Here is a 26,831-nt window from a genome sequence, read left to right as displayed (position 1 = left end):
ACAAGAAAACGCCTGTCGGCGTTGCGAAAGCCCGTCAACAGCTCGTCCGTCTCCTGTCCGCCGCGATTCGCGACGCACCAGTTCAAAACGCGCGCTCTCTCTCTCTCTCCCCCCGCCCCCCCGCACTGCGGTGAACAGCAGAAAGAGGGACGCCAGGAACGCCCCTCGTTGTTCCGCTTTTCCCGACGTGCCGTAGCTGGCTGCGTTCGCACGGCGCATTTTCCCAGAGCACGCCTGCCTCACACGCGGACGGCGAAGACGGCGACGTCGCGTGGGTGGAAAGCGTGGCCCGCATGGAGCGTTTTTCCGGGCGATTCGTCGGCGTCGACGGCACCGGAGCGTTTTTTTGCCGCCGGAGAGGACGTTTTTGCCAAATCGTCGGGTTCTGTCGAAACAGATAAAAACGTCGACGCCGCGCCGACGCCGGGAGAGGGCAGCGACAGAGGGCCAATGAGAGCCGGAACGGGCGTCACGTGACTCTGGGCGGAGCCACGCCGGTCGAGAGAGACGCGCTTGCGAGCTCTCTCTGGCACTGTAGCTTGACCACCAAAACTGCGTCGTGCTTCCCGGAAAGCATAGTTATTATCCGGAAACACGGGCGTTTGACACACCGAGGGTACCGAGTTCTAGTTCACTATAATACCGAGGCTTGGGCTTCGGGTTTCTCGGCCGAAACGGCCGAGCAGCGTGTTGTCTGTCGGAGGAGTCGCTTTTAGCTGGCCGTGCCGTCCATCAGGGGCACGCGTAAACGGTAGCGCCATCTAGTGACAAGACGCCAAAGCACATAAACGCTGTGTTGAAGAATTTTTTTATCCGTAATTGCTGATAACTACGATGGGTGCATTGCGAGCCTTTTTTCGTTCCAAGTAGAAAAACTGCTCATAGATGAAAATGTAGCAAGTGACTAAAAGCTAGACAACTGCTTCACCAGGTGTCGTTCTTGCGAGGTAAACACAGTTAGGCCTAAGAGCTTGAAAATCGCGAAATTATCTGAAAAACAAAGGCTGGTTATCGCTTAAACCTCTACGCGTGGGCGAGGTGTGCGAAGTAAAAGCGAACCGCTACCATCTGAGCGAGCTATCACGTCGAAGAATCCAGCGGTGACATTTATTTATTCCGAAGTGGGCGAGCAGGGCGCAGCCATCTTGTCAACGTCGCCCGTAGCGCGCGCCGCTCGGCTGCTGACCATGCGGGAGTGAATTCGTCGACGCCGGCGCGGGCGTTGGGCGCGCGACGCGATTTCGCGGGTAAAAAACGCTCCATGCGGGCCAGGCTGAAGAGAGCAGTGCAGCGCCTCTCGCCGCGCGCGACGCCCAGCCATGCAAAATGGGTCGGCCGTTCGTTTCTCGGCAAGGCATCACGCCCTTGCTTGACGCTATATAGCCCGCCACCAGCGCCGGCCGTTTGCGAGCGAAAAATGCGATTGCACTCGCTTGCTTGCTCGGACGTGTGAGGCGGCGAAACAATGGCCGCCTGTTTGCTTTATCTGCTCCGAGGGGCCGCGCGGCTGGAAAGCGCCGTTGTTGAGCCAGTGTTTGGGCGTAGAGGCGGCCCTCGGGAAGCGAGACACGTGGGAAAGGAGCGATGCTGTGTGTTCTGAAAGGAGAGAATGAGCTCTTGGACTGAAACGGGCGCATTCTGCCTGTTTAGATTGGAGCATGCGAACACAATGTCTTAGCTAACACGCCCGTTAACACCTCTTGACTGATCTAGAGCACGGGGATCCGTAGTCGTGTGCGTGGGCGGGAGTCAACGCACCGCGTGGAAGTCCCGTTTTCTCCTCATTCTCTGGCGACGTCGCTGTATTCATAGCATTGCAGTTTGCACCCTTAATAGACGATGTTGTTTGCGAAATCTTCCGAAGTACTAGATGGCGAGGAATCCCAGGAGTAATCTGACTGCATACTCTTCACGTTAATGCGTCCATGCACACTACCGCTTGGGCTGCTGTCAAAGAAGCCTGTCTCCATAACTCGCCAACTGGCGGCTGTGTGCTGCTCTTTGTCTTCGAAAGCGGGCGTGCGTAGCTTCACCCCCCCCCCCCCCCCCCCCCCCCAATTTGAGCAACGCGAAGTTAATCGTGGTCGAACTTTTGTGCCCGAACTTTGGCCTGTCTCTGAGCGTACAATGTTCCTTGCGCTGAAGAAAATCATATCAATCGATCGGTCAATCAGTCAGTCAGTCGGTCGGTCGGTCGGTCTTACCGCTCTAAGCAGACTACACTCCCACGACTAAGACAAACACGTCATAACTCGCCGTGTTTGTCTCCTCTAGATGGCACCACCACATGAAACAGATGAATTTTCTGAAACTCCACGGCCCGCTCGAACGACAGAACATTTTCATCGAAACGCACGCCACCGCGGTGTTGACCTCGCGTGCGTCGCATGCACGCACGTCTCGCACTCGGCACGTCGATGTACAGGCGCTCGGAACGGAGAGATCCCGTCGATGTCATTGGAGCCCATAAAAGAAGCCGACCCAGCAGCCGCACTTCTTCGCACGTGTGTACGCAGCCACGCCAGGGAGTCCAACGCAAGAGCCTCGCGCGAGAAAATCAGCGCAGCGTGGCCTCGCGGTCCGTCACGGTCCGCAAACAAAAGCGAGCCTTCTCCGTCCGTCGACGCAACCTCGACCTCCCGACGCCGCCGGCTCGGCGCGTCTTCTTCGTCGCGCGATGCAAAGAATGAAAGAAAGAACGCCACACGCGGAGCGAAAGGAAGATGAAAACCCGCGGCAAACAAATCCGAACGCAAATCGTGCGCATACGCCGAACGGCCGCGCCGGCTCGCGAAGAAGGCGCGATCCAGTTTGATTCGCGTCGCGCGAGGGCAGGAACGTGTGCGACCGACCTCTGGGATGAGCCGAGTCGTGGAGGCGCGGTCCGAAGAAGGGAAAGGAACGGCGACGCGGCGTAGGCGGCGGTGCGGGAAAGAGAAGGCTGTTTGCGCTGGCACGCAGTAGTACCACTGCCACGACGCCCGCCCGCCCGCACGCGCGAAAAGCACAAGCATAAAGGACGGCCGTCTCCTCTTCTACTCCGACCAGACCACACACGAGGCGCTGTAGCTGCGCTGGCTGGCTGGCTGGTTGGTTGGTTGGCGTGCGCGAAAAACTGGAACGACGAAAGCGGCGAAGGTGGTGCGGTAAGCCCGGTCCTTATTCGTACTGGACTCGCTGGAGCTCGCGCTGGTGGTGCTAAGCTGCCCGCCATGGTGCTTCGCGTCTCGCGAGCACCGCCATATTGACGCTGGTGGCGCCGCCGCCCCTGGAGCGGACGAATGTGGAATCGTGACGGAACGAGGACGCCGTCTGTACTTTTTAGTGTACGCTATGAAAGCGGGGGATTCGTTGTTTTCTGTGAGGCTTTCGGGATGCAGAAACCCTGGTTGCAGCTCAGACGAGGCGTCATAACTTTGTGTCAGTAATAAAAAGGGAGTGATAAAGAAACAAAAATGCCGCTGTGCATGTGAGGAGGCCACTCATATTCGCTTCTTCTGTGCGCGTAAACGAAGGCGTGGCGTTTGAGTATCACCGAGTCTTTTGGCGGTTGAAATGGTTAAAATTCCAGCTGAGGCGAAGGGGATATACACCACGTGACTTCCCCTGCAATCCTCATTCTCATCGATACATAATGCAAGGAACGTTTTCGGTTTTCTTACTTTTTTAAAAGTCTGTCTTGCTGTTTACCCATCGGAGCGACGAAACACCACAAGACCCAGAGGTTAATCTCGTGACGCGTGCACTGACAAGCAAGCTTTCTGACACACAAAGCGCATACAATGTTTCCCGCTGCATTCCGACCCTAAGAAATCGAGGCCGGCGTCGTGGCTTTGAGCTGCGCTTCCTTGGGCTTTCCCGCGAGTTTCTTTCTGCTCGCGCCGCGCAGACTTGGGGCGGGCGATGCAGAGACGTGCAGGCCGACCCAGACAGGCTGTGCAAAGAGACGAGACGACTTCAGCCGCAGTCTGCAAAGCCGAACAAGAAAACGACAATGGAAGCACGAAGGAGGCGCGGTCGAGGCCGGGACTGTCAGGTTAACGTCAACCTCCCGCCAGCGGCACGTCTCTCGAGACGGACGGCAAGAGGAAGATAGGGGCCTCTTGCCAAACACTCCTCTCGGAGTCTCTTTGCAGAGGACCGAGGCCGGTTTCTTAATCCCCGCACGCTCGACGGCTGCGTGCTGTGTGTGTGCTGTGGTAGGCACTCGTGCCGCGCGAAAGGAGCCCGAGATTTCACGCCTGGTACCCCCTGGACGTGCGTATGCGTACGCGCTGTGTGCACCCCAACCTTGGCTCGCCGCGGAGTTGACCTTACGTATGCGGCTTTCCGAAGGGACAGGCGTGTGTGCGCGCGAGCCCGGCTTCTCGGGAGGAAGAAAAAACAAAGAATTGCAAAGCCACATTCGTATATTGACGGCGCTGGAGTCACCTCGCGACGCAAAGCGGCAGAGAGGAAACAGCGAGGTCCCGACGTTTAGTGTGGTAACTTTGTATTAGCGGTCAAAACGCGGCGATATTGGTCATCGCGCGCCGCTTATTTCAATCGAAATCCAAGTAGTGCAAGCACGGCGGCCCTCTCTCGATCGTCGGGGCTGAGATTGAAAACGAGAGAGTAGATAACGAGGAAACCCCACGTGGAAAGAAAACGCTTACCTTCCAATGAATGAAACGTTAATGGATCAGCTCCCTCATTTCGTGACTCTGCTTTCCTGCTTACAGTTATTCTGCGCAAATGCTGTGGCTTAAACAAAAAAGGGCAAAATTGAGTCGTAAATAGAAAGAACTGAGCTTAACCTCCCCCCCCCCACCCCCTTTCCTTTTCACCGCTCCCCGATTCATGACGAGCCTATTCAAGCGTCGGCGAAACAGCGACAGAAAAGCTAGCAATTTGTCGTTCGCACCCGAAAGACAATTAAGGCCTTTTCACCCCCAGACCCGAGGCGGCGCCAACTTTGCTCTCTCCACATCCGGACGAAGCGACGGAAGACCTTCGCACAGCGCGAAGAGATCACTGTAGTCCTCCGAGTGATCGCTTCGAAAAAGCCGTTCTTCCTGACATCCCTTCCCGTTCACCCCCCCCCCCCCCCCCCCCCCCCTCTTAAAGATCTCGCTACTACACCGTTTCACAGTGTGACCCCCCCCCCCCCCCCCATCCCTGCAAGCGTCGGTCGGGAACACAAAACGCCTCGCGTGGAAGAAACAGGACCGGGACGGGGCGCGCAAAACAAACAGCACTTCGACCGTGCAACGGAGCTGCAAAGGGAGGACTTCGTCTTTTCATCGTTCACACATGTGGAACTGGCGAAGCTTCTAAACTCCCGCTCCGTACCCTCTTCTTTCACCTCCTCTCCCGTTCTCTTTCATTCTCGCCCGCAGCTGACACCCCTCGCGGCAGTTTCTCTTTCTTCCGGTCGTTGTTTTCGACTCCCCTTCGTGCGACGTTTCGGCTCCGTCGTTTTGCTCTCCTAGCCCTGCGGTGCAGATCTCGCGAGCGAGCGAGGAAGGAAGGCACCACCCTGCGTCGTGGCCCCCTCCAACTTCATCCGTACTTCCTCTGCCGAGAGTGTCCCGGGAAATTCGAGCACTAACTCACGGCTCTCGCCCGTAGTCTATTTCTCGTCTTTCTCCCGCTACCTCCCCCCCCCCCCCCCTTCCTTCCCCCTCCATTTGGCTCACTTTCACCCCATCTCCGTTTCCTACGGCACCCCCATCTGCGCGCCTGCGAATGGCGCACAATCTCCGCGCCTGTTTCTTTGTCTCTGCATAGTTGTTTTAACTTGCTCTCGCTTCCTTACCCGCGCGCCGCCCTGCCTGTGTTTGTCTCTGTTCGCCTACACTTCTCGCGTGTCTCCTTCTAGCGGTGTACTCTCGCGCGCACGACCCGCGGTGCACAGCGGTATAGAGTTGTCAACGCCTGAACGCAGAACACGCTGTCATCCCCCCCCCCCCCCCCCCGCACTCCCCGGCGCGCTTCTGTCTTTCGCCTCCGAAACACATGCTGCGCCCCTAGCGGACGCCAGGGGGCACGAGTGAAGCGGAACTACTTGGGAGCCCTGTAGGAGCTACGCCCTGAATGGAAAAGGGGGGTGGTGGGAGTCGCGTCAACGGCGCTGTGCGACGGCTGAGAAACACAAGAAACAACAGAAAACGTAGACGAAAGACAAAGAGTGTCAACTCATCCTCTCCCGTCCCGCTCCTCCCGAAAATGGAGCTTCAGCTCCTCCCCTGCTGCCTCCCTCTTCTCTATAGTCTGGAGCCTGCAAACTGATCGTACGGAGGGAGGCGGAACAGAAGGGGGTGGAAGACGACGGGCGTGAACAGCCGGGCGCTGACATATTCGCGAAATCCCAGGCCGCGCGTCGCGTGTGTGCGCATACAGGCTGGCGGCATGGGATCTTCCCAATCTGTAGGGAGCCGACCGTCTAAGCAAAACGCAGCTGTCGTGCAAAGAGGCCTCCCCCCTCCTCAATGCTCGCTCCCCGTTCCCCGGACTGTTGGCTTTGTTCGATCATCTTGCTGTTCTTTTCCCTTTCGCCTAAGGAAACGACGTGGTTCGCTTTTTGCTCTTATTGAATGCTTTGAGCGTCGCTGGCCGATACCAATTGACAGTGGACGCGCAGGCGTCGCTCATCTTCTCTGGCTCTGGCGGAGGAGGTCTTTCGAGGAGACGTAGTGCCAAGGGAGAACGACTTTGAGCCTGGAACGAGCTGTCGAAACAAGGCGGGCCTGAGTGAAAAGCGTTAGAAAAAAAAAAAGAAGAAACAAGAGGAAAACGACGCGCCGAGCGTGAGAGCGCTCGAAACCTGCCCCAAGCAAGATGTGCGATAGAGGAAGGAAAAGGAAATGCGCAAGCTTAAACAATACGAAGGCTGAGAGAGTAAATGCATTTCGGACCGCAACTTCGCTCCGCATTTGCGTGACTGCTGTGCGGACGTAAGGAAGCGCATGCGTTGTATGTATGCGTGCTCGGCCTCCTCCCGGTGGTGCAAAGGCTGTGGTTCTGACACTTTGCACCAGGTGTCGCAAACGGTCCCTTCTCTCTCTTTCCTCCTTCACTTCTCGCCAGTAAGGACGAGGCATCAGCACTTCGGCTCTACAGCTTTTCGTCGGCTAAAACTGCGCATGCTGGAAGTAAAGCCATGCTCGTACCGTGTAGGGAAATGACAGATTGTCGACGGAATACTCTCGATCCGCATGACCAACTTCGTTGGTGCGTAATAGTCGGCTTTTTCGTCTTGCGGGTTCACACAAACAAAGCTTGAAGGAGAAATGAAAGTAGCAAACCACTTTCCGGATAAATCTTTCCTTAGTGAAGTACTCCTTTAATGAAGCGTTTCGGAAAGAACGCGGAAAACCGATGACAGCATTTCAGAAAGAGACCCCGCTCAACTAGACTTCTTATGCGGACGTGCGTTGCCTTATGTGGCTTCTTTTGGGGGAGGGAGGGAGGCACGCTACGCATCTCGTAGGAAAATGAACCGACTCGTTTTTCGCGCACGGCTCGTCGCCGACACGTGTCGACCGCAAATGGACTCTCGCGCCCTGGATCGCCTGGACTTCTTCGGAGTGGAATATCCGTTTCTCGCACGCTGCCCGTAAAGGTTGCTTTTTTTTTTTGTTTTCACCTCCCGTCAACACTTTCCCGTATTCTCCTCTCTCTCGTTTCGGTTCTGTGCTTTCCTCGGCCAGCTGCCTTCGCCTCCCTCCGTCCACGAAACATTTCAGAGTCATCGCCAGCATCGTACTCTCACCCTCCCTCCCGTCGTTCCGCTTTGGTTTTAATTGCGCGCCCAGGGTAACGATTAACGTTACGACCGCCATTCCGAGATCGGTGCCGGCGAGGCTTCGTTTAAGTGCCCCTCCTTCCACTTCTACTTCTCCCCCGTTTCCTCCGCTTCTTCCCCATTTCGCTCTTTACCCCCCCCCCCCCCCCCCCCCCCCCCCCCCCCCTGGCCTCGGCAGTTTCCGGTCCAGGAGTGCTTGCCTTTCGGGCACTTTATATTTCGCATTTCAGTCCACTCTATCCTTTAAAAGACCCTCATCGGAAGCCCCGGCGGAAAGAAATGTTATCGCTGTTATTATTATTATTATGATCGTTATTTTCCCGCTCCCGTTTCGAGAACCTTTCGCCCGTCGTGGACGTATATACGGACGTTTTCGGACTGCGCTGTGGCTCTCGAAAAATAACTTTCAGAGGTCCTATCAAGCGGCGGATGGAGGTATAGGAAATGGCTCCGAGCGTAATGGCGCTGCGAGCTCGCCTTCATTAAAAAAAAAAAAAAAAGAAACGACCATTCAACGCTCTTGGCGTCAATGATGCGTGGGAGGGCCAAGCTGTACGACGTTGCGTGAAAGGGTACACAGCCCTGAATGGTTATCATTTCCTGCGGTTCTTCGCCTGCCCTGGTCTTTTTAAGACTTATCACGTGACATAGCCAATCGATGTATTAACGAAACGGTGTCGCGATAAACCCTTAATGTGTCACAGGAGTCACTCAGACCGAACTTCTCCTATCTCTTATCTCTCTACAGACGAGGGCTCAGCGATAAAACAAGAATGTAGAAACCCGACGACAGAGAGCGTTTCTTTTTCTTTCTTTTTTTTTAAAGTTGTCGATGGAAAAGGCAAGTTAAGGCGTAATGACAGCAATGCAGAGATCTCGGAAATGACGTGTGGTATACAGGGTGGCTCTATTTTTAACACCCGCTCCGTTAGGCTTTGTTCTGCGCTAGGACTATCAGTCACAACTTCTTCTCTCCTTGTCTCTTTTTTTGTTTCTTTCACGTGAGTTCGAAATACCTCGCACACTTCGCCGCTATCGGGAAACTCAAAATGGTGAGGCGCCCTTAACCGCTGCGCGCCGCCGAAGGAATTTCTTGGGAAACTATCAGAACTTTTGAAGTACGAGTATAGCGCAGGAAACAACGCAGTAGGACGGGAGCATGAATTGAACGAAGTGCAGCAGCAGTGAGCCGAAGCTATAGGTTTTGGGTATTGGGTTCGAAAGAGGACTATAAAAGAAAGAAAGAAAGAAAGAAAGAAAGAAAGAAAGAAAGAAAGAAAGAAAGAAAGAAAGAAAGAAAGAAAGAAAGAAACTTGAGCCATTCGGCTCTACAAGAAGAGAATATATAGTATAGATGTGTGTGGGCGCTCCAGAATCGGCCCACACTGAAGATTCGAATCAAACGGCTCAGCTACGGAACCGCGCGAGAAAAAGAAAGAAAGTAAGAAAGTTGCATAACATGTGGCGCTGCTAGAAATGAAAAGTTGGAGGCACGTCGAGAGTGATTACGTAGCACGCAGTAAAACGCCATTGGCAGTGAATTTGCTGGAGAAAGGCGAGAAAGTGGACGTTAAAGGTGCGGCAGGCACCAAATGGCACCAGCGTATTGTGGCATGGCCTGTAGACGTGGAAAGACGAAAAGCATGTGTATAGGAGCCGCCTGCACAACACAAATCCTTTGCTCCCGGAGCCCGCGTATTGTAGTTCCCCGCCGTTCTTGTTCTCATCTCCAAAGTGCGGCAGTGCGCATGCGGGGGATGGTAGTGTAGGGAAAGAGACAGAGAGGGAAAGATAGAGGGGGAGAGAGAGAGAGGGAGAAGGCTGGCAGGGTTGCGCTCGAGCGGGAACAAAATTAAATCAAACCAATCATTAGACCGCACCCCTGGCGTCTGGGCGAACCCTTCCCTCTCCTTCGAGGCCCTCATTATCCTTTCAGTCCAATTCCACTAAGAGGGTTTCCTCAACGCCAAGTCGTCTCCTTTCTCTTACCTCATAGTATCTCATTTTACTTGTTCCATTTCGTTGCCCGTTTTTACCACCGCGCACAGCCTTTCTCTCACGCTGTCTTTCCGGCCTTCTGCTTTCTTTACTCAAGTCAAAACGTCGTACCCATCTCCACGAAGGCAGCCAACGCCGCTAGGTGCAGAGAACACCCAGAGCTTGAGCCGTCTTTCTTTTTTCTTTTTTCGTATCGCTCGCTTATTTCGCGCTGCTTGCGGGCTCCTTTTTCCTGCTAATGGCACGCCGTCGTTGCCGCCGGCGGGGCCCGCGTCAGGGAGGCATCAAGCTGTCAACGCGGTAGGGCATAATGGTCGGCGCTAACCCCTCTTCCACCCGCCCGCCCACCCTCCGCCTTCCCGCGCCATTTTGGCGGTGCCTGTGCGCCGCGCTTCTGGTGCTGCTGCTGCTGCTTCTGCATGACGGCGTGTACGCGTTCGTCTATCGCGGGCGGTCGGTCGGTCCGCCACGCGTTGACGACTTGACAACGCCCGGCCCGGAGGAGAGAGACAAATTACGGTCTGCGAAGAGCCCTCCTGCAAGGACAAGTCAGGAGCGCTGCAGCAGGAGGAGGAGAGCTAGATCGTCTGCACCCCCCTGCCCACCACCACAGCTTATATTTCACTTCTCCCCCCTTACCTCTGTACCACCACCCTCCCATCTCCGCGCTTCGTTTCTTCACTGACATGTCGTTCTCGATGGCTGAACATACCAAGAATGTGGAATGCAGCCTGTTCGATGCGCGCCAGGAACCCGAAAGGGGTTTTGCGACGTCGGCTAGCCTCCGCAGTCGTGTGCGGGCCGCGGTTGTGTTGCGTACGGAACTGCATAGACGTACCCTTTACCCGTATAGATGGAGGCGGGTGCTTGGGTGTCGTTACGCTGGCATTAACTATCACTATTTTTTTTTTCGGCCTATAGCCTTAGAACTGCTGCTAATGACGCCTTATGCGCACGCTCCGTTAAAACAAGGACGCTGCTAGTGATGTGCAGAAGCCGCGCCTTCCCACTTTAAGTACAGATAAAAAAAAAAGTTAAGGTCGAGATAACCTGTCCGAGATAACCGAACTAACGGGCCGCCCATCCCCGCGGCGTCGTGCATGCATTCGTAGGGGGTGACGGGTCAGGAAGCGTGCGTCGTGATTATCTGGAACCATTAATGAATAGTTCCTGGCTTTGAGCACTGAACGTCTAGGAGCGAGGCAGGGGAGCTCGTGACTATAGGGCTACCACTACATTAGCCCGCCTTGCATCGTCTAACCCGTTATCGAGACTGTCAAACTGTCTTTCCGTTTTGGTTTTCTTGCTGGCTCTGGCAGTCTCGTTTTGCCAAAGCTTAGCGCAAATTACACGCCATCCTATCAAAAATAATAATAAATCCGTGGCTTCATGCCCAAGAAAACTTTATCTCTGTGTTTTGCGTGCTAAGCTGCGTTAGAGCTCTGAATAAACCTGTTCATCGGATACACAAGCCGTGTCCTAGAATAGTATTTTGGAAGGATAAACTACAGTTTAATCTGCGTAATTACTAGCTGTTGGACCACCGTCAGATACCTCTTTGAGATACGGGCTCTGGAGATACTAGAACGGGAATTAAGTAGTATAGTCGAGGCCAACAAATTCTGTGAGGATAATTGTCAGATATTTATTTTCGTTCGACGGAGGATCAGCGCAGGGTACGAGAAACCAAGGATCCCCGAGGAGGGCACGGCTGGATATCAATTATAACGCTTATAGTTCAGCGGATAGTCAGAAGTGTTTTCGCGGTGTTTTCGCGGCCGGTAATGGCGCCCTCGAGGTCGAGACTTTAGGGTGTATACGGATCGGAACTGAACATGAATAGCTACGTCGCTTTTCACGCAGTGTAAATGAACCGACGAAGCGATCGAGTCCCGCGTTTTAAAATTCCATCCGACCCGTCCGAGCCCTCAAGAGGTCCGATTGCGTATCGAAGCAATCGGCGTCTTATACATCGTACGCGAGTCTCGAAAAGTACACCGTCCACTTTCGCTCTTCACGTATAACCTTCCGCCAAAACGCAATGAAAGTGGGAGAACTTGCACCATGGAGAGGGTGGAGGGGGGGGGGGGGAGGGGGGGGGGAGGCGAACGTTGCTGAGAAAGGGCTGCACTATGAGCCTGCATCGGCTTCTTAGGTCAGGGTTTGCGCCGAGTCACACATACATTGGAGTGGGTGAAGATTGAAGAGGAGGCATTGCCGCACGTTTTCGCGAGTAAACGCGACGCTTCAACCGCCCCCTCTCCCTTTCTGCCCCTATCGTCCTGACTTCGATAAAGTGACGTCTTTATATACGGTCAGCACGCAGTTGAAACGCGCGGCAAAATCTGGAGCAAAAAAAAAAAAGTGGAGCGGGAACAGCAATAACAGAAGTGAAAGCAAGGGTAAAGAAGTGCTGAGGCGACGGGCTTCGCATACTGAGCAGGGCAATACCGACGGGGAAGTTAATAATGACGTCTCGATAGTCTCCGTGACGGCGCTTGATGCAAAGCTGTGGGGACGTGCGTGTGTTGTTTATACGCGTTGGCGTACGTGTGTTGAAATCTCCAGGCGTGGCCACTCTTATTATACCACCGCGCATCAAGTGACGCATTAAACGGATCGCAAGCCCAAAGACGGACACGAAAGGCATTGGTTCCTTTCAAGATCGGAGAGAAAGAAAGAGAGAGGAGGAGGAGGAGGAGGAGGAGGAGGGAGGCAGGGAGAGAGGGGAAGCCGGCGGCAGCAGCAGAAGTCGTGAGCGATGCGGTGGTGCTGTTGGATGCCTCAAGGTTCTTCTTCCGCGCCTGAGAGGCTATCCGAGAACGCTCCGGCGGCCGCGGTAATTTATAGTGGATTACATTCGGCTCTCGGAAAAAAAAGAGGAGGAGGAAGAGACCCGGAATGAAGAGAGCAAAACTTTTACGACGCCATAAAGGTCACCAGCCGAGATTGAAAAAAAGAAAAAAGCTAAAACAGAACGGCGGGTGGCTTATATAGTGGTATAGCGGCGGGAAGGGCCTCCCGTGGGCTTCCAAGAGCACCCGTGTGCGACCGTATATATAGCACTATACCCGGTATGGCGCGCGCTCTCGTTGGAGCGATTCCTCGGCTTTCTTAGTTCGCGTTGGGCTTGTGTTATTTCTTCTGTTCCTCTTTTAGGTTCGTGCTGTTGTCCTTTTGTTCTGCTCTCGAAAGTTGCGTTGCCGAGTTTTGTGCGGCCGCTTTCCAGAGTGAGTGAGAGAGAGAGAGAGAGAAACCGTGGCTTTGAGCCTGCTGCGTTGATTATTTCTTATCTTTCCTTGGGCTTTTTATGGAATCATTCGGCGGGACGCGCAGCTCGCTTCGAGAGATTTTTGAGAGGTGCGGAAAATGAAGCAGCGAAGCCATTTGTGGAGGCACATTGCGCTCGCGCACGCACGCACACACGCACGCACGCATGGCGCGCCTTGTCTTGCGGCGAGACGAACGACATTGTACGCCGTGAGCCAAAAAAAAAGTCGTGTTGCCGGCGGGCCTGACGGGTAGAAACATTCTAGTCAGCCTGCTTATACGGGTAGAAGAGACTGCTTGGCGAGAGAGAAGGAATTGGGGGGGGGGGGGGGAGAGAGAGAAAGAAGTGTCTGGCTCCGTTAGCGCGGACGGACGACGTGGCGGTGACAGCGGCGGTGAAATTACGCTGAAGTAGACGACGTTATAATTACGCATTCGCGGAAAAGAAGGCTTCTTCGGTAATGGTTTTCTGGCTCGAGAGACGACCACGAAGGAGGCGCGCGCGTCGTAATACTTTGCATTTCCTTGAACGACCTCGAGACGTCGAGGAGATGTGATAACTTCGCTTTACGCTTTTGTTTCTTTTTCGTTCTTCTGTTGTGGCCACTGTTCGGTTTTCTGTATGGTACAGTGGAAGTTGTCCAGAGACGGGAAGCTGAAATAATTGCTTTTCCAGGGGAAGAAAAATATAGCAAGGAACCCGCTCAGGGCTGCAGCATTCCTTCGCGTAATGTGGTCTGGCTATGGTTTCCTTCCTGTTGGTTATTCGGAGGGCTGTGTGTTTCGATGGAGACGCGCGAAGGGCAACCATTCCAGAGCGAGGACAAAATTTTCTTGAACTTTTTGCGAGGTCTTTACAGGCCTGCTTCTCATATTTCTCGAGCAGCACGATCGGCTGCCAGGCCTTCAGGTGACCATATTTGGGTGAAGGCGGCGATAGAGGAGTTACAGTGTAACTAACGCCCAGACTCCGATGACAATGAAAAGCTTTAGCATAGCGGGGACGTGTCAGCGCAGACGTATGACGGACTAACATGCACCTGCACTGCGCTCGCGCAATCGCACGGCATGGCATCGCACAGCATGGCAATCGCAACAGGTACACGAATGCTGTATACGCCTACGCTAATACGCATCCGCTATGTTAAAGCTATCTCATGAAGGATGGATGCCTTATTTTAACCTGCCGCTATGGCTTCAAGCGACTTTCCGTTAAAAGGCACATGGGGGCAGTCGAATTCTTTACCCTGCATTCGAGTTCCCAGTCCCCCGCAAAACCGTACAGTAACAAGCAAAAAAAAAAAAATGGTTGACTGCGGTTTGTGGGCTGAACCAGTCGTGCAGAGTAGTCGTTCAACAGTGTGTGTGGGCCGATCATTTCCATGTCGCCCTAAGGAGAGACGTTCTGGCTTCCAACGTGCAAATCAAGGTTTCGCGATTAGAAGCCTCCTGTAATCGCTCCTCAAAGACCTGCTTGTGTCTTCCTGGCTCTACCCCGTTGTTCGAGCCATCGGAAAGCACGCAGTAGTTTCCGACGCAATCGAGCGAAGCTACTTCCGGCTGCTTGCCGTGTGTTCCCGACAACGACGCCAACCCCCCTCCCCGGAACATCGTCAAACGATTGTTGCGGCGCTGAAGAAAGACCGAACACCTTGCAGCGGCGCTGAGGTGATCAAGCTAGAAACACGTGCATGCACTCGGAACAAGTGATCCGGCCAAACTCGCGCGTGCTAAACTTCGCATACCACTCCACAAACAACACGCTGCTGTACACCCCCTTCCCCACGCCCTGCCAGCCCCCTTCTCCTCGCCACAAGCGCTTCGTCATAGCGCGGCATTCACGGGCGCTTGATTTGATGTACGAACAGACGCCGATGCGTTGCTTGTTGTTGTGCAGGGGTTAAAAAAAGCGCGAGGGACAAACACTAAAGAAACGGGGATCAACCGATGCCGCCAGCAGAGGGCCAACTTGGGAGAGGGAGGTTGTGGAAGCTGCTGCGACGGCTGCCTAGGGTAGAGGCAATAGACTCTTCATTAGACGGAGCCAATCAGAGGCACATTCAGCGAGGAGTGAATCGGCCAATCGGAGAAATGCGAAACTTGAAATCCGACACCCGTTACGTCATCATCCATCACGAGCGATCCGCCGAACGCCGCCGCCACGCTGCCGTCGATCGGCTCCGGCGCCGGCGATGGCTGCGGCGGCAACGCAGAGCCTCGTCTCGGCTTCAAATAGCAGCCGCAGCCTTTCCCGACACGCACACACAGTTCACCACGCACGCACGCACAGCACACCGCAGGTGCCTGCTGCGATCCCGACGCAATCCGACGGAGGAGCCGCGCGTCTAATTCCTGCCCCCCTCTTTCCTCCCGGCGTTCCGTGGCGGGAGGCAAAAGAAAGAAGGCTGGCTATTCTCTCTCCCTCGCCACTGGCACCCCTTCCCCACTAGGCGACCTCTCATTGCCAGGAAACAAAGAGCTTGGCTTTAGTTTTCAATGGTGGCTGCTGCTCCGAAAGGGTCTGCGTGCGCCTGCGGCGCCGTTCTACTCACATACACACACACGCACGCCGGGTCTCTCATACATGCGCGCACGCCACTCAAGCATGGAAAACAACAGCGGCGAGGGTCTTCCATCAAACCGCGCCGCCGTGGCAGGCTGTTTCTCTCGGCGCATGCACTGGCTGCAGCAGGCGTGTGTCTGTCTCTCTCCGCAGGGCCTGTTTGTCTGTCCCTGTTCCTCCGCTTTGTGGGATGAATTGGCTGGACGTCCGTGCTGGAGGTAATAGGAGAAGTTCGACGTCCGCGCACCGGAGTGTGCTGCGCTGCCGGAGCTTCGCTGATGCCGCGCGAGAGGAGCGATTGTTTTTCGCGCGCGCCCTCTCTCGGAGAAGACGATGACTATCCGGCTAATTGCGAGAGACGCGAGCGGGGCGCCGGTGTCAGTTTTCTTTTTGCGTGTCACAAATGACTGCGGCTGCCTGCCGCGGGCGTGCTGAAGTTGGGGACTTGGAGAAGGCGACGGAGGCCGCGCCACTATGCGACGCGTCGCGGGCCCCGTGAAGGCCCGGTTTGAGCAGGTGGTTTCTTCTCACTTGGACGGCAAAGAACTTAGCGTAGTTTTGTGTTGTAATTCTGTGTCCTGATTTAGTGTGAGTTGACACGGACGTTATACAGCCGTACCTATGCAGCGACTTGTTGTATCCCGTCTGGTGTTTGGTTTTTGTTGGACCCTTGCAAAAATTTTTAGAATACGCATTGTCCATAGACAGTCTATGCAGGAAGTTTGTGGACTGTCAGTTGAAGTTTTAAGGAGAAGAAGTCCTTCGGGTAATCACAGTTCGCGCTACTTATAGCTGGTAACCGTATCGCTGCGCAAGTGCGGTGCGAAAAGCTTTACATGTCTGCATTGTTTGCCTTAGAAGCCTGCAGTAGAGCTCCTGAGCATGCTTTCTTGGGGATGTTAGGATCTCTACAACCTGAAGAGGCTGTAGCTCTGCTTTGCGCCATCTTGCGAATTGCGCTGGCAAATACGGATCGCGTGATGCTGTTGATGCGTGCCAAGAGGAGGGGTAGGTTCCAGCAACGAGGCGGCGGACACTTCGTTGCTGACGTGTCCATGCCGGCACCCGAGCCGTTCTTCTAATCCTCCGCCCTCCGCAGGCCTCCCCATCGAATGAAGCGCATTGCTACTAATTGCGTGCACCGCAGTGGAAGCTGACGGTAACTCCGCGGTTGTGAATCTATTACGTTCGCTGCAGCACGCATGTTTGCGATCGCTGTTTTTCAGAGAAAATCCTGGTGACCGGTGATGCGCTCAGAGTGTCTTCAAAACTAAAACTCTCCGCTATAGATTGTTGACTGATGGTTGTATAGCATACATATCATACGGTTTATAGCTTTGGCGAGAGGGTAGTGAGTGGATGTTCGCTCAGATTTTTAGAAAAAAAAAAAGGAAGTTATTTTTTGAAACCGCTCAGAATGGTGTAAACGGCACGGTGCAGCGCGCATGCTAGCATGCCTTGTCTGCAAGAGAGCCCTGAGGGAACATTTCGTTATAGGAGCTCAGTGCTGTTGCGAAAACACTGAACACTCTTTGTCGCCACCTTCCACCTGACAGTTCCGCACGTAACTTGGCTGGAACTGGAAGGCTTCTCGGAGAAAGAGGCCTCCTGTTAGTCTCGAAGCGTCAAACACGCTGGACACGCCACGGCGATTGCGTATATATAATCCGGGCTCTCGGACGTCGCCGCGAAGATTGAACGGCAGTTTCACGAAGTGAGCGTGAGAGGGAGGGAGTGTACGTTCCGCAATGTGCCCGGGTCGAAAGCTGAAACGCGGCGATGAATCGACCGCGTATGTATAAGGAGAGAATATAAGAGGGAAAGGTGGGGGCACCAAATCTAATCGCAACCCCGGCGGCCGGAGCCGCGGAATGAGACTCGCGAGAAATGCTAATGCCGGCGATCGTCGAGTGCCTGGGCTGTCTCTCTTCCTCCTCTGCTTCGTCCGCAGCTCTGAACACGGTCGACGTCCCTTGCTCGACGGGCAACACGCAACGAGGATTACCGATTACACGCCGATGGGGCCCCCTTCTTATTGATCCGAACGCGACGTCGCCCGGCTCTGTCCGGGGTGTGGGTCCTGACCAAAGAGGCTCTGCGCCGTCGTCTTCGCCGAACATATATACACACGCAAGCCCGTGCGGAAGGTTCTGAGAAAAACCCGCTGATCGCCTCTGGGTGCTGCGTCGCCTTCTTCTTGTATACTTGGGGACTCATGTGCCCGCTCCTTGGGCCTGGTCGAGTCTTCTTGTTCTGCTTTTGGCGCCATCTAGTTCGCACTCGACGCATATCGAATACGAAGAGACAGGGCGTTTATCGTTGCCCTTTCCGCTGCTGCTCTTGTAATTTTATGTCATTGGCCGCACCCTTTTGGTGCTGAGCATGGCGAGGTCGCGAGTTCGACCCCCTGCCACGCGGCGGCCACTTTCCGATTAAGACGTAGGGCCGAAACGTCGCTGGACATCGTCAACTTCCATTTGCACTCTACCTGTCACTTTCGTTCCCTCTTCCCTTTTCCCCGTGTGGAGTAGCTGGTCAGGGTCATGTTTCCGTCGTCCGAACTCTCCGCCTTTACTCTAAACTTTACTCTCTCTCTCTCTCTCTCAGTCTGCACCGAGGAAAAAACCCCGAGGGGTTGACATCGGGCGGGAGACATACTACGGCGTACCTTATTAACCGCAGTCTGTAGATTTAGCGAAAGCCTGCGGAAGAACAGCGGACTTCATGACTTCATGGCGCAATTCATGCTTTTGTTTGTTTATCTGCTATTACCTTCACGGTGTTATGTGTGGAAAATAAGCGAAGGTAATGACAGCGTTACGTGTGTACAGGGTGTGTTGTACATATCTGCCATGATCTCCGAATGGCGCTCTTATTAAAGTTTCCATCCTTCTTCTCGGTAGGTGGACAAGGCGGGCTACCCGTCAGAGGCCGACCTGAAGCCCCCGCTGCCCGGTGGCCACCCGCACCACGAGCCGGGCAGCCCGCGCTCGGCCGTCGCCGCCCACTCGTCCTCCGCCAAGCTCAAGAAGAGGCCCCTGTGTCGCTTCTGGAAGCTCCGCTTCCCGGGCTCCTCGGCGTCCTCGTCGCGAAGCCGCCTGGTCGCCCTGCTGGTCGCCATCGCCACTCTAGTCCTAGTCGCCGTCGTAGCGTCGCTCGTCTACACACGTGAGTTGCATATACACCACGACGCCTGCATGCGCGAATTCACGTTAACGCGTTGGAAAGTCCACGAAGTATCAGTGAGTGATCTTAGAATGTCCTGAGGAATAGGCTTACGTTGTTCCGGGTAACATGTCAGTATAGAACAGCAATGTTCATAGCCAAAGACATCATAAGAATAATTTGTACGGACGGCTGGAGTTTCTAAATCTTCCTGACTAAACGCTGTACTTTTGAAAGCGCGCACTATATAGCTATAGGATGAAATATATCCTCGTGTTTGGAACATCTAAAGGCATGTTCAGACTGCGAAATATGAGTATTAATTTCGATGGAGGCGAAATTTTTGAGGATCTGTTCACTACGGCGTCCCTCAAAGCCTTAGACGCTTTGGGACGATAAAACCCCACAAACCATAAACCAAACCGAGCGTGCCTCTGAGTACCAACGCACACGATGAAATTAGTTGTAGCTGAAGGCCGTTTGCAGGTCATTTGCAGAGCTTGGTCATGTAGACCCACCAATCTTAGAAGCTAACGGCGTTATATTAATTGTTTGAATTATATAATTTGTACATGTGCCGTCGCTGCGATATATATGTGGACAGGGCGAAAAGTAGTGCAATCGTGCCGCGCTGAGCCTTGAAATGATGACAAATTTCGCTCATTCCGGGGCTACGTACCGTCCTAAATTTGCTGCAGTGGTGACTTCCTGGTCACGCAAAAGTCGACCTGAATTGTTTTGTCTTGAAGGCAAGATTTATTAATTTGAATTGCCGATAATAAAAAAGCGTTTCGTACATTTCAGCTTTGTGAAAATATGCACAAAAGAACAGTCGCTAACAGTGTTTGCACTTTTTCTCTTCCTCCTCTTCACATCGCAGTGTACACAAGGTCCAAGTTGGATCTTAGGAAAGAAGAAATTCGACAGGACCCAGAAGGTGAGTTTGCATCGATACACCGTTCTGATCTCGCTTCCTGTCTCCTGCCAACTACTCTGTGGTCGCCTACCGAGTGTTCACCGAACGGTGGCCGACTCTTTAAATCTGGAGAGCCGCGTTACTCGTGCTAAAACTGTTACAGCTATAGTCTCCAACATCGCATATACAGTCTTCTGCTTGGAGGAGTCGCTGTTTAAACGCTCCAAGCGTCGACAAGTTCGCATCGTGAAAGTCCCGGACTGCAGTCATGGCTGCGCACGCTATGCCACGTACCTTGGCGAAAGGCTTATGAAGCAAAAAAAAATGGTGGTCTTTTATTCGGTCTAACGTGCCTGAACTTTCATCGCCAGCATAGACAGGGACAGACATACACGAAGACTGCGCACACAGGACGCCCCCCGAACAAAGAAATGCGCGCTGTGCTTGCTGCTCGTTCTTTTGTTTCCACTAACCCCGATGTAAGCGCGCGATAAGGTCGCTCATTTGAAAGCGAATAAAGGGCCTCCCCGGCCGAAGAGGGAGCCACTGTGCCGGTCGAAAAAGTTCTTAAACAACAATAATAATAAAACTTAGGACAGATTGGAAGGGGGGGGGGGGGAGGGGGGGGGGGGGGACAGAGACTCGTGGAATGGGGCGGGGGTGGGGTCTTTATGTGGAGCGCACGGGGTGGTCCCAAAGACCCGCACTTGGTCAGGCTTAATGTAGTATTGTAGGGGGTGAGTTAATCTAAAGAGATAATAGAGGGATGGAGCAGGAGGAGGTTCAATACTCGTATGCTGAGTTTTGATTCTTCGCTCTGGTCTTCGTGAGCCCTTTTGTTGCCGAACCTTCTTCTGTTAATCACTTCTTGTGTGTGTCTAAAGAACGCAAGACGCTTCGCAATATAACGCACGCTTGGCCAATCGCGCGCTCTGACACAGCTTTGACAGAGGTGCTAGGTGGTACATGCTGTGATGAAGCTGTCCATTATTCGGCATCTCGTCGGTGTCGGACGGCCACGCTAAAAGGGACTTTTGGACAGGCGACAGAAACAATCGGCGAAACACAAACAAGCACACACCTGGTCAGCGCTCCTGGCCTCTCCACCAGGGAGAAGAGAGACGGGGCCAAGACGGGCTTCCATGCGTGTCGTCATGCACTGTGTGTATGTCTCCTCTCTACACACATACGTATGCAAACAGAAGCCCACTTGCGGAGGTCCTCGCGCATAAACGCGCCCTGCCTGAAGAAGAGGCGGCGATCTGCGTGAGAACGCGCGTAGGGAATTCATTTTTCATTCCGCTCCAACGGCCAGCTGCAACGTGCCATGTGTGCGTGTCCCAACCGCGCGACCCCTATCGGGACCGAAGATCGCGGCGGCGGGAAAAGGAAGCACTGGCCGTCTGTTTGTTGCCGCTCCGCACCGCGGCGCGCCGTATGTTTTCGTCATTTTTATTTTGCTCTTTCCCCTCTTTCTCTCCATACGTTTCAGTCGCTCGTTAGAGCGTGCCAAGCCCGATTTACGTCCAAGACAGGCAGGAAGCTTAATTGTCAAGAATAAGCAAACGCTTGTGCTTGCCGCCAGCTTCCGAAACACTTTTTGTTTCGCGGCGCGCGAGTCATTTAGAACGAACAACAATGTGGGCGCCTCCGTTCGTCGCCCGATGAGAGAGCGGCGATAAGAAGAGTGGCAAATAAGCGCGGCCTTGACAGACGTCATATGCTTAAAAGAGCGCCTCTTTCTCTCTCACTCTTGCCTCTTTCCCTCCTTCATGTTCGTCGGCAGTATGGTCACGCACGGAATTCCGTCCACTCGCGGCAGCGGACAGACCGACGGGAGAATGCATAAATGCAGTACGCGAGGAACGTTTTCTTAACCATCTGTCAAGAGTCACGGGGACGCAATTATACGACGCACTTTTTTGTAGGAAGATGAATGATATCACTCCCCCACCCCCCTTTTCCGTCTCTATCTCCGCGCTCCGAAGAAGAGCTGGACGTTTTCAAAGCGCGTAACTGGTGTCCCCAACGCAGCCCCCTTGCGTTTTCCTTCTTCTTTCTTTAATTTCATTTCTTGTTATTCTCGACAGCCAGTCCTGGGCGCGCTAGTTGTTAAGGCCTTTTGTAAAAGCGCCCGCAGACGTTGTTAATCATTCCCGTCACACCTCAGATGCGGAGATAATGTTGCTTATTGATTGTGACCGCCTGTCTCTTCCTCGTATGGTGGCGCCGTTTCCTCTTTAACTTTCTCCGTCGCCAGCTGACAGCTGGCGATTAAGATCACTGCGCTAACAAACATCAAAGTGGCCGTAACGAGCGGAGGGATTTGCGAGACTAATGGCGATTTCCACTGGTCGTGCTGGAGCAGCTTTTCTTGCTCCGTGGCGACGAATTCGAGTTCCACTGGTCGACCTGGACCGACCGCGCGAATTCCGCTGGTCGTTTGGAGCAACTCCGTTGAATACGGAGCGCACTAGGTTGATCCGCCGACCAGCGGCGGATCTCACCGGAACCTGTAGTCGGCGATGTCGTCACTTCCGAAACAAACGTGTGATTTTCGCTTATTTTTAGCGCGCGCAGGAATGTCAGCAGGAAACACTGAGCGCTGTTTCTTTCGCGTGCGTTTGGTGCGCGTACAGTGACCTAGAATATATTCTAGTTCACTGTAGTGCGCGTATGTCGTCTGCGTCTTCTCTATCATACGATTCGTTTTCGCACGCCAAGAAGGAAAATGCTGCCAAGAAAGAAAAGTCATCTGCTCCGGCCGTTGCCCCAAAAAGAAGCTGACACGCAGGGTCTGTTTGCAGTCTTTTCGCGAGGACAGCAATCGGTACACACTTCATGCCGGCTGACAACATGACCCAGTGAAAAATCTAGCTGGGGGAGTTGGCAAACCGTCGCACCGTAAACCGTTCCGTACCGTAAGCACTCTGCAGACATGCGCTATGTATTCATTTATGAACTTACCTAGAGAACAACCGTGCTCCTGTCTGCCTACGAGGTTCACCAAAATGCGGTGCACCTCAGGCGTAACATGAACAAAGCGACTGGGTTCCATCGCGAAAGATGCGCTTGCTCACCGCCGCCGTCTCGTCGTCTGCGTGCGAGTATTTTGGCGCCAGAATTGCCAGACCTCAACTTCCGGAACCAGTACTTCCGCTGCGCGCTCTGCATGTTCCGCTGGTCGACGACGGTCGCTGCCCTCCGAGGCGGTTTGGGGCGCTCTTTTGCGATTCGAGCGCCTCGCTTCAGATCCACCAGTGGAAATCGCCATAAGTCGCAGCGACGGCTTTGATGATGTGCTCGTGAATATAAATGCGCTCAAGCTGCGTACAAAAGACCCTGTCGCGGCAGGCGTCCGGAAACTGCGGAGTGTTTCTCACTGGTAAAAGGACAGTATTGGGCAACATCAAATTATTGCTGAAGGTTCACAGCGCTAAACGGCTACCAGCATTAGGAAACGGTCCGACGGATACTGCTGATTTGTGTTCGTTATGGGGCCCGACCATTTTCTTTCAGCGTCAGCTAGGAGTTCAGGCGTGCAGGCTACTCGGATGTCGAGCGAAAGTGTAGAAGGCTCGTTTGAAAACTCGCGCGACGTGCAACCCGCATACTGCACACGCGCACTTAATGCAGCTTAAGGGAAACAAAAGAAACGAAACAAAATACCCTCGATGGTGTTCCGCGCGCTGGGGAGGCAATAAATAGGCGTAGCCGTATTCACTTGGCGCGTGAGCTGGATCGGTAACATTTACGCACTGTTTACAAGAACTTAAGTGGTCTTCATTCGTGACACCGTGACAACACAGCGCAGACCTAACCAACGCGTTAGCTACGTGGAACCTAACCACTGGTAGTAGTGAATGGGGGCAGGGACGTCCAGTTCTCTCGTTTAGCGCGACGCACTGCAACGGCGGCGGAGTCCGGGGCGTTCGCAGCGCGGGCGTCGATTCTCTGGCGAGCGCGAGAGAGAATGGGGACCTCACTCGCGCGGCGCCGTTGGAAGCGCGCTAAGTTGAATTCGATGGCTCCAGCGCGCGCGCTCTCGTCTCGGAACGGCGGCCGAGGCTGTGTGACAGCCGCGCTCGGGCCGCGGATTTGCGCGCTCATTACCTCGCCAATTCCCGCCGCCGCGGCGGTGTCGGAGCGGTCGCGTACCTCTTCCTCACTTTGGGCTGGCGAAAAAGACGGAGGCAGGTGGAGGGAAGGGATAACAGCGACGGAATCAACCCCCCCCCCCCCCCCCCCCCCCTTTCGCCAACACCGAGTTTTCGCGCCGAGACTTCGTCCAGAGCCGTCGCCAAGGGGAGCAAAAAAAAAAAAAGAGAACAGAAAGTGGCGGCTAGCGCGCGCTCGCGTCGTTAGCGTCGTTAACGTCAACCGCTCGCCCGTGTACCGCCGAGGTCATCTAATTCCCAGCGCAATAAGCTCATCCGCCGCCGCCGAAGAGTCCTCCTGGTCTAGTAGAGGTCCTCGGCGCTCGTGGCATCCCTGGCGTAGTACTGCGCATGCGTACTGATGCTTCGCTCTTTTGCAGCCTGTGTGGGCGTTGCATCGGCATCCCTCATTTATTCATTCCCCCCTCTATTCCTCCTCTGCCAGGCTGTTTCTCTCGAACGTACTTCGGCTGTACGGGGATCGTGACTTCCCGATTGTGTAAACACTTGATTGTGTACGTAAAAAGAGCACATGACGATTAGACAGGGACTCATTCATGGCCTAAGACGAAAGCTAAGCGCTGCTAGCAAGTGAAGCCAGACGGTTGAGAAGGTCTGGCCCCGGTGGAGCAGGTTTGGCCTCTTTTGTGTGTGTTCACTCATCTATAGGCCTAGGGGCCGCCCCGTCTCACGGGGGTTGACGAAGAGAACGCTCGCTGCATCTTTTATTCCGCTCATTCTCTCCAGAGCCGGCGCGCAAATAGGCGGGAAAAAGGCGCGCCGTTGGCGCGCGCGCGAAAATGCTTTTGGGATCTGTCGGCGTGAGAAACAGAATAAATGAAAATCAAATAAAGAACGCCGCTTTGTTTGAAGACCTGGGGACGGGAATTATGCGCTGAGAGCTCATTAGCCGACTGTCGCCCCCTTTTTTTGTCTTTCCCTTGCCCATTTCGCTCCCTCAATTATACGGAACGGAACGTAATTCAATAAAGAGCCGAGTAATTACGGAGTCTGAGAGAGCAAAGCGCCGGTCCATTGGGTACGCCGCGGGTCGCATTGTGGCGCGGCTGGGCAAAACGTAGGCCCTTTTACTTTGTCAGCAGGCGGCGCGGCAATCAGCGAAGCGTTTTCCCATAGCCCACTGCGTGGCTCATCGTCGATCGAGCAGCACCAAGGGTGCGGTCCCGAGAAGGGACGATTGGTGTGGCGCATTTCTGCACCGAGCTTTGTTAACTGCGTTGCTTACAATTGTTCGGAATTCGCTGGTAGAGATCTTGTACTGGCAATTCCCCTTAATTAGTGCCGTGTATCTTTGCCTGTATGACATTGCACGCTTAAAACTGCAAATTCCAGTTGTGCGGTTTAACGTCCCGAAGCGACACTCGGGCTATGAGATACGCTGGAGGTATCAGGCGCCCACCTGGGCGACTCTTCAATGCCGCTAACACCGCACAGCATTCGGGCGTTTTTTTTTGTGTATTTCGCCTCCATTGAAATACGCTGGTGACCAGCAATCGAACGCCAAAGGGCACTCAGCCATCGCGGCGTGCTTGAAACATTGTACTTGAAAAGCAGCAAGTTCAAAGGTTTTAGCTCTGCACAACGGCGTTTTTCTTTTCTTGTTCGTAAAAAAAAAAAAAAGTGACTTTACGTTGCGTTCAGTGACCAAACTTTTTTCTCAATTGTATGAGGCGTTTCCATTAAACAGTCTGTGGTAGTCAGGGTCATCTTTCGTAACGTTTGTCTTTGTACCCTTTCATATCTCTGTGTCCGTTCAAGTGTGTTACACCGAACTCCATATAGCGGCTGTTACCTTGCCCGTAGCTGTACGCGCAACTGTCCGTGCTGCAGCTGTTTCCCTTTTGGAACATCCTTAGTATGCGGATACCAATCTCGGCGGGAACTGACAAACCTCGTTCATTCATCTTCATTTCGTGCCTAACTCAAAAGATGTATTCAGAGATGGCTGACAACGCTTCTCCTATCCTTCGGTGACTTCCGCTCCGAGTCATAGAAGCAGAATTCCGCTTTAGAACAAAAAAACACAAAAGAAGAACGCTTTGACGTCCTGGGCGAACGCGTGTGTGCGTCATATCGGAACGCATCGAGGCGGGTCGCAGAGCTGCAGCGACTAAAGTCTGAGCCGTTATCTACGGGTGCTTGCGGTGGGTTCGCTATTCCGGACATCCAGCCGTCACCAACCCACCCCGCCTTACCGAGTCGCATTGCTGCACCTGGGCGAAGGAGCAGCGGACCCTGACGGCGCCGGGTTCCTCTGTGTGTACATGTTATGCGGCCCGCCGATGGCGACACCGGAAATTGTACTACACCTGGCACGCAGAAGAAACGGCTCGCGCAGAGACCCCGTAGTTTTTACGTTCTCCCATATCTGCCGCCCCCATGCCATCCTGAAGCGCAAACACCGCCCTACCGAGAAACATCTCAATCAACCTACCACCGCGCTGTTGCCTACCTGCGACGACAACAGAGTCATCAAGACGGAATTGGCGGGCCGAGCGCGCGGATGCATAGCACGTTGTGCTCTCGCTTTATCGCTTTACGGCGCCACGGGCTCTGGAGCGAAGTCACCCCCGCCCACGCCACTAAATTGTTTTTTTTTTTTCGGGAGCGTACAAACATACGGTTTCGCCGGAAGTCGACAACCGCCCGCCTTCTTTTTCTATGATCCATTTTTTTTCGCATTGCAGTGAAAGGTGCGTATATCTATCGCAATGCGCCCCTGTGCCACCCAGTAGCGGTGAGTGTTTTTCCGCCGACGGCTCCCTGCGGTATAAAACATATAAACCAATTCAGTGCCGGTAGTGTTTGTGGGTGTATGTGCGATTTCAGGGACGCCGCATATGCAGCTTGTAATTCTTTTCGTGCCCGCCGCCTCGGCCCTTCCGAGGGTGCTTCCTCTGGAGGGCGCGGACGTGTGGCGACACCTATGGGCCGGCCCGGGCGACTGGCAAACGC

At 54.1% G+C, this 26,831-nt stretch overlaps 1 protein-coding gene across 4 annotated transcripts in view; it reads left to right on the top strand.

Annotated features, from left to right (window-relative positions):
- LOC149370972 (uncharacterized) overlaps window positions 1-26,831 on the top strand; it is a 422,419-nt gene that overhangs the window by 356,179 nt on the left and 39,409 nt on the right. For all 4 annotated transcript variants that reach the window (XM_089564096.1, XM_089564109.1, XM_089564104.1 and 1 more), the window contains 2 exons: window positions 18,521-18,785; window positions 19,663-19,719. In XM_089564096.1, coding sequence (XP_089420222.1) covers window positions 18,521-18,785; window positions 19,663-19,719 — 322 coding nt within the window. The remainder of the gene's footprint in view (window positions 1-18,520; window positions 18,786-19,662; window positions 19,720-26,831) is intronic.

This window comes from Amblyomma mixtum, chromosome 1 (genome assembly GCF_055824585.1).
Source record: "Amblyomma mixtum isolate Tamu chromosome 1, ASM5582458v1, whole genome shotgun sequence".
Classification (NCBI taxonomy): Eukaryota; Metazoa; Arthropoda; class Arachnida; order Ixodida; family Ixodidae; genus Amblyomma; species Amblyomma mixtum.
This window is presented reverse-complemented; position numbering and strand designations above follow the sequence as displayed.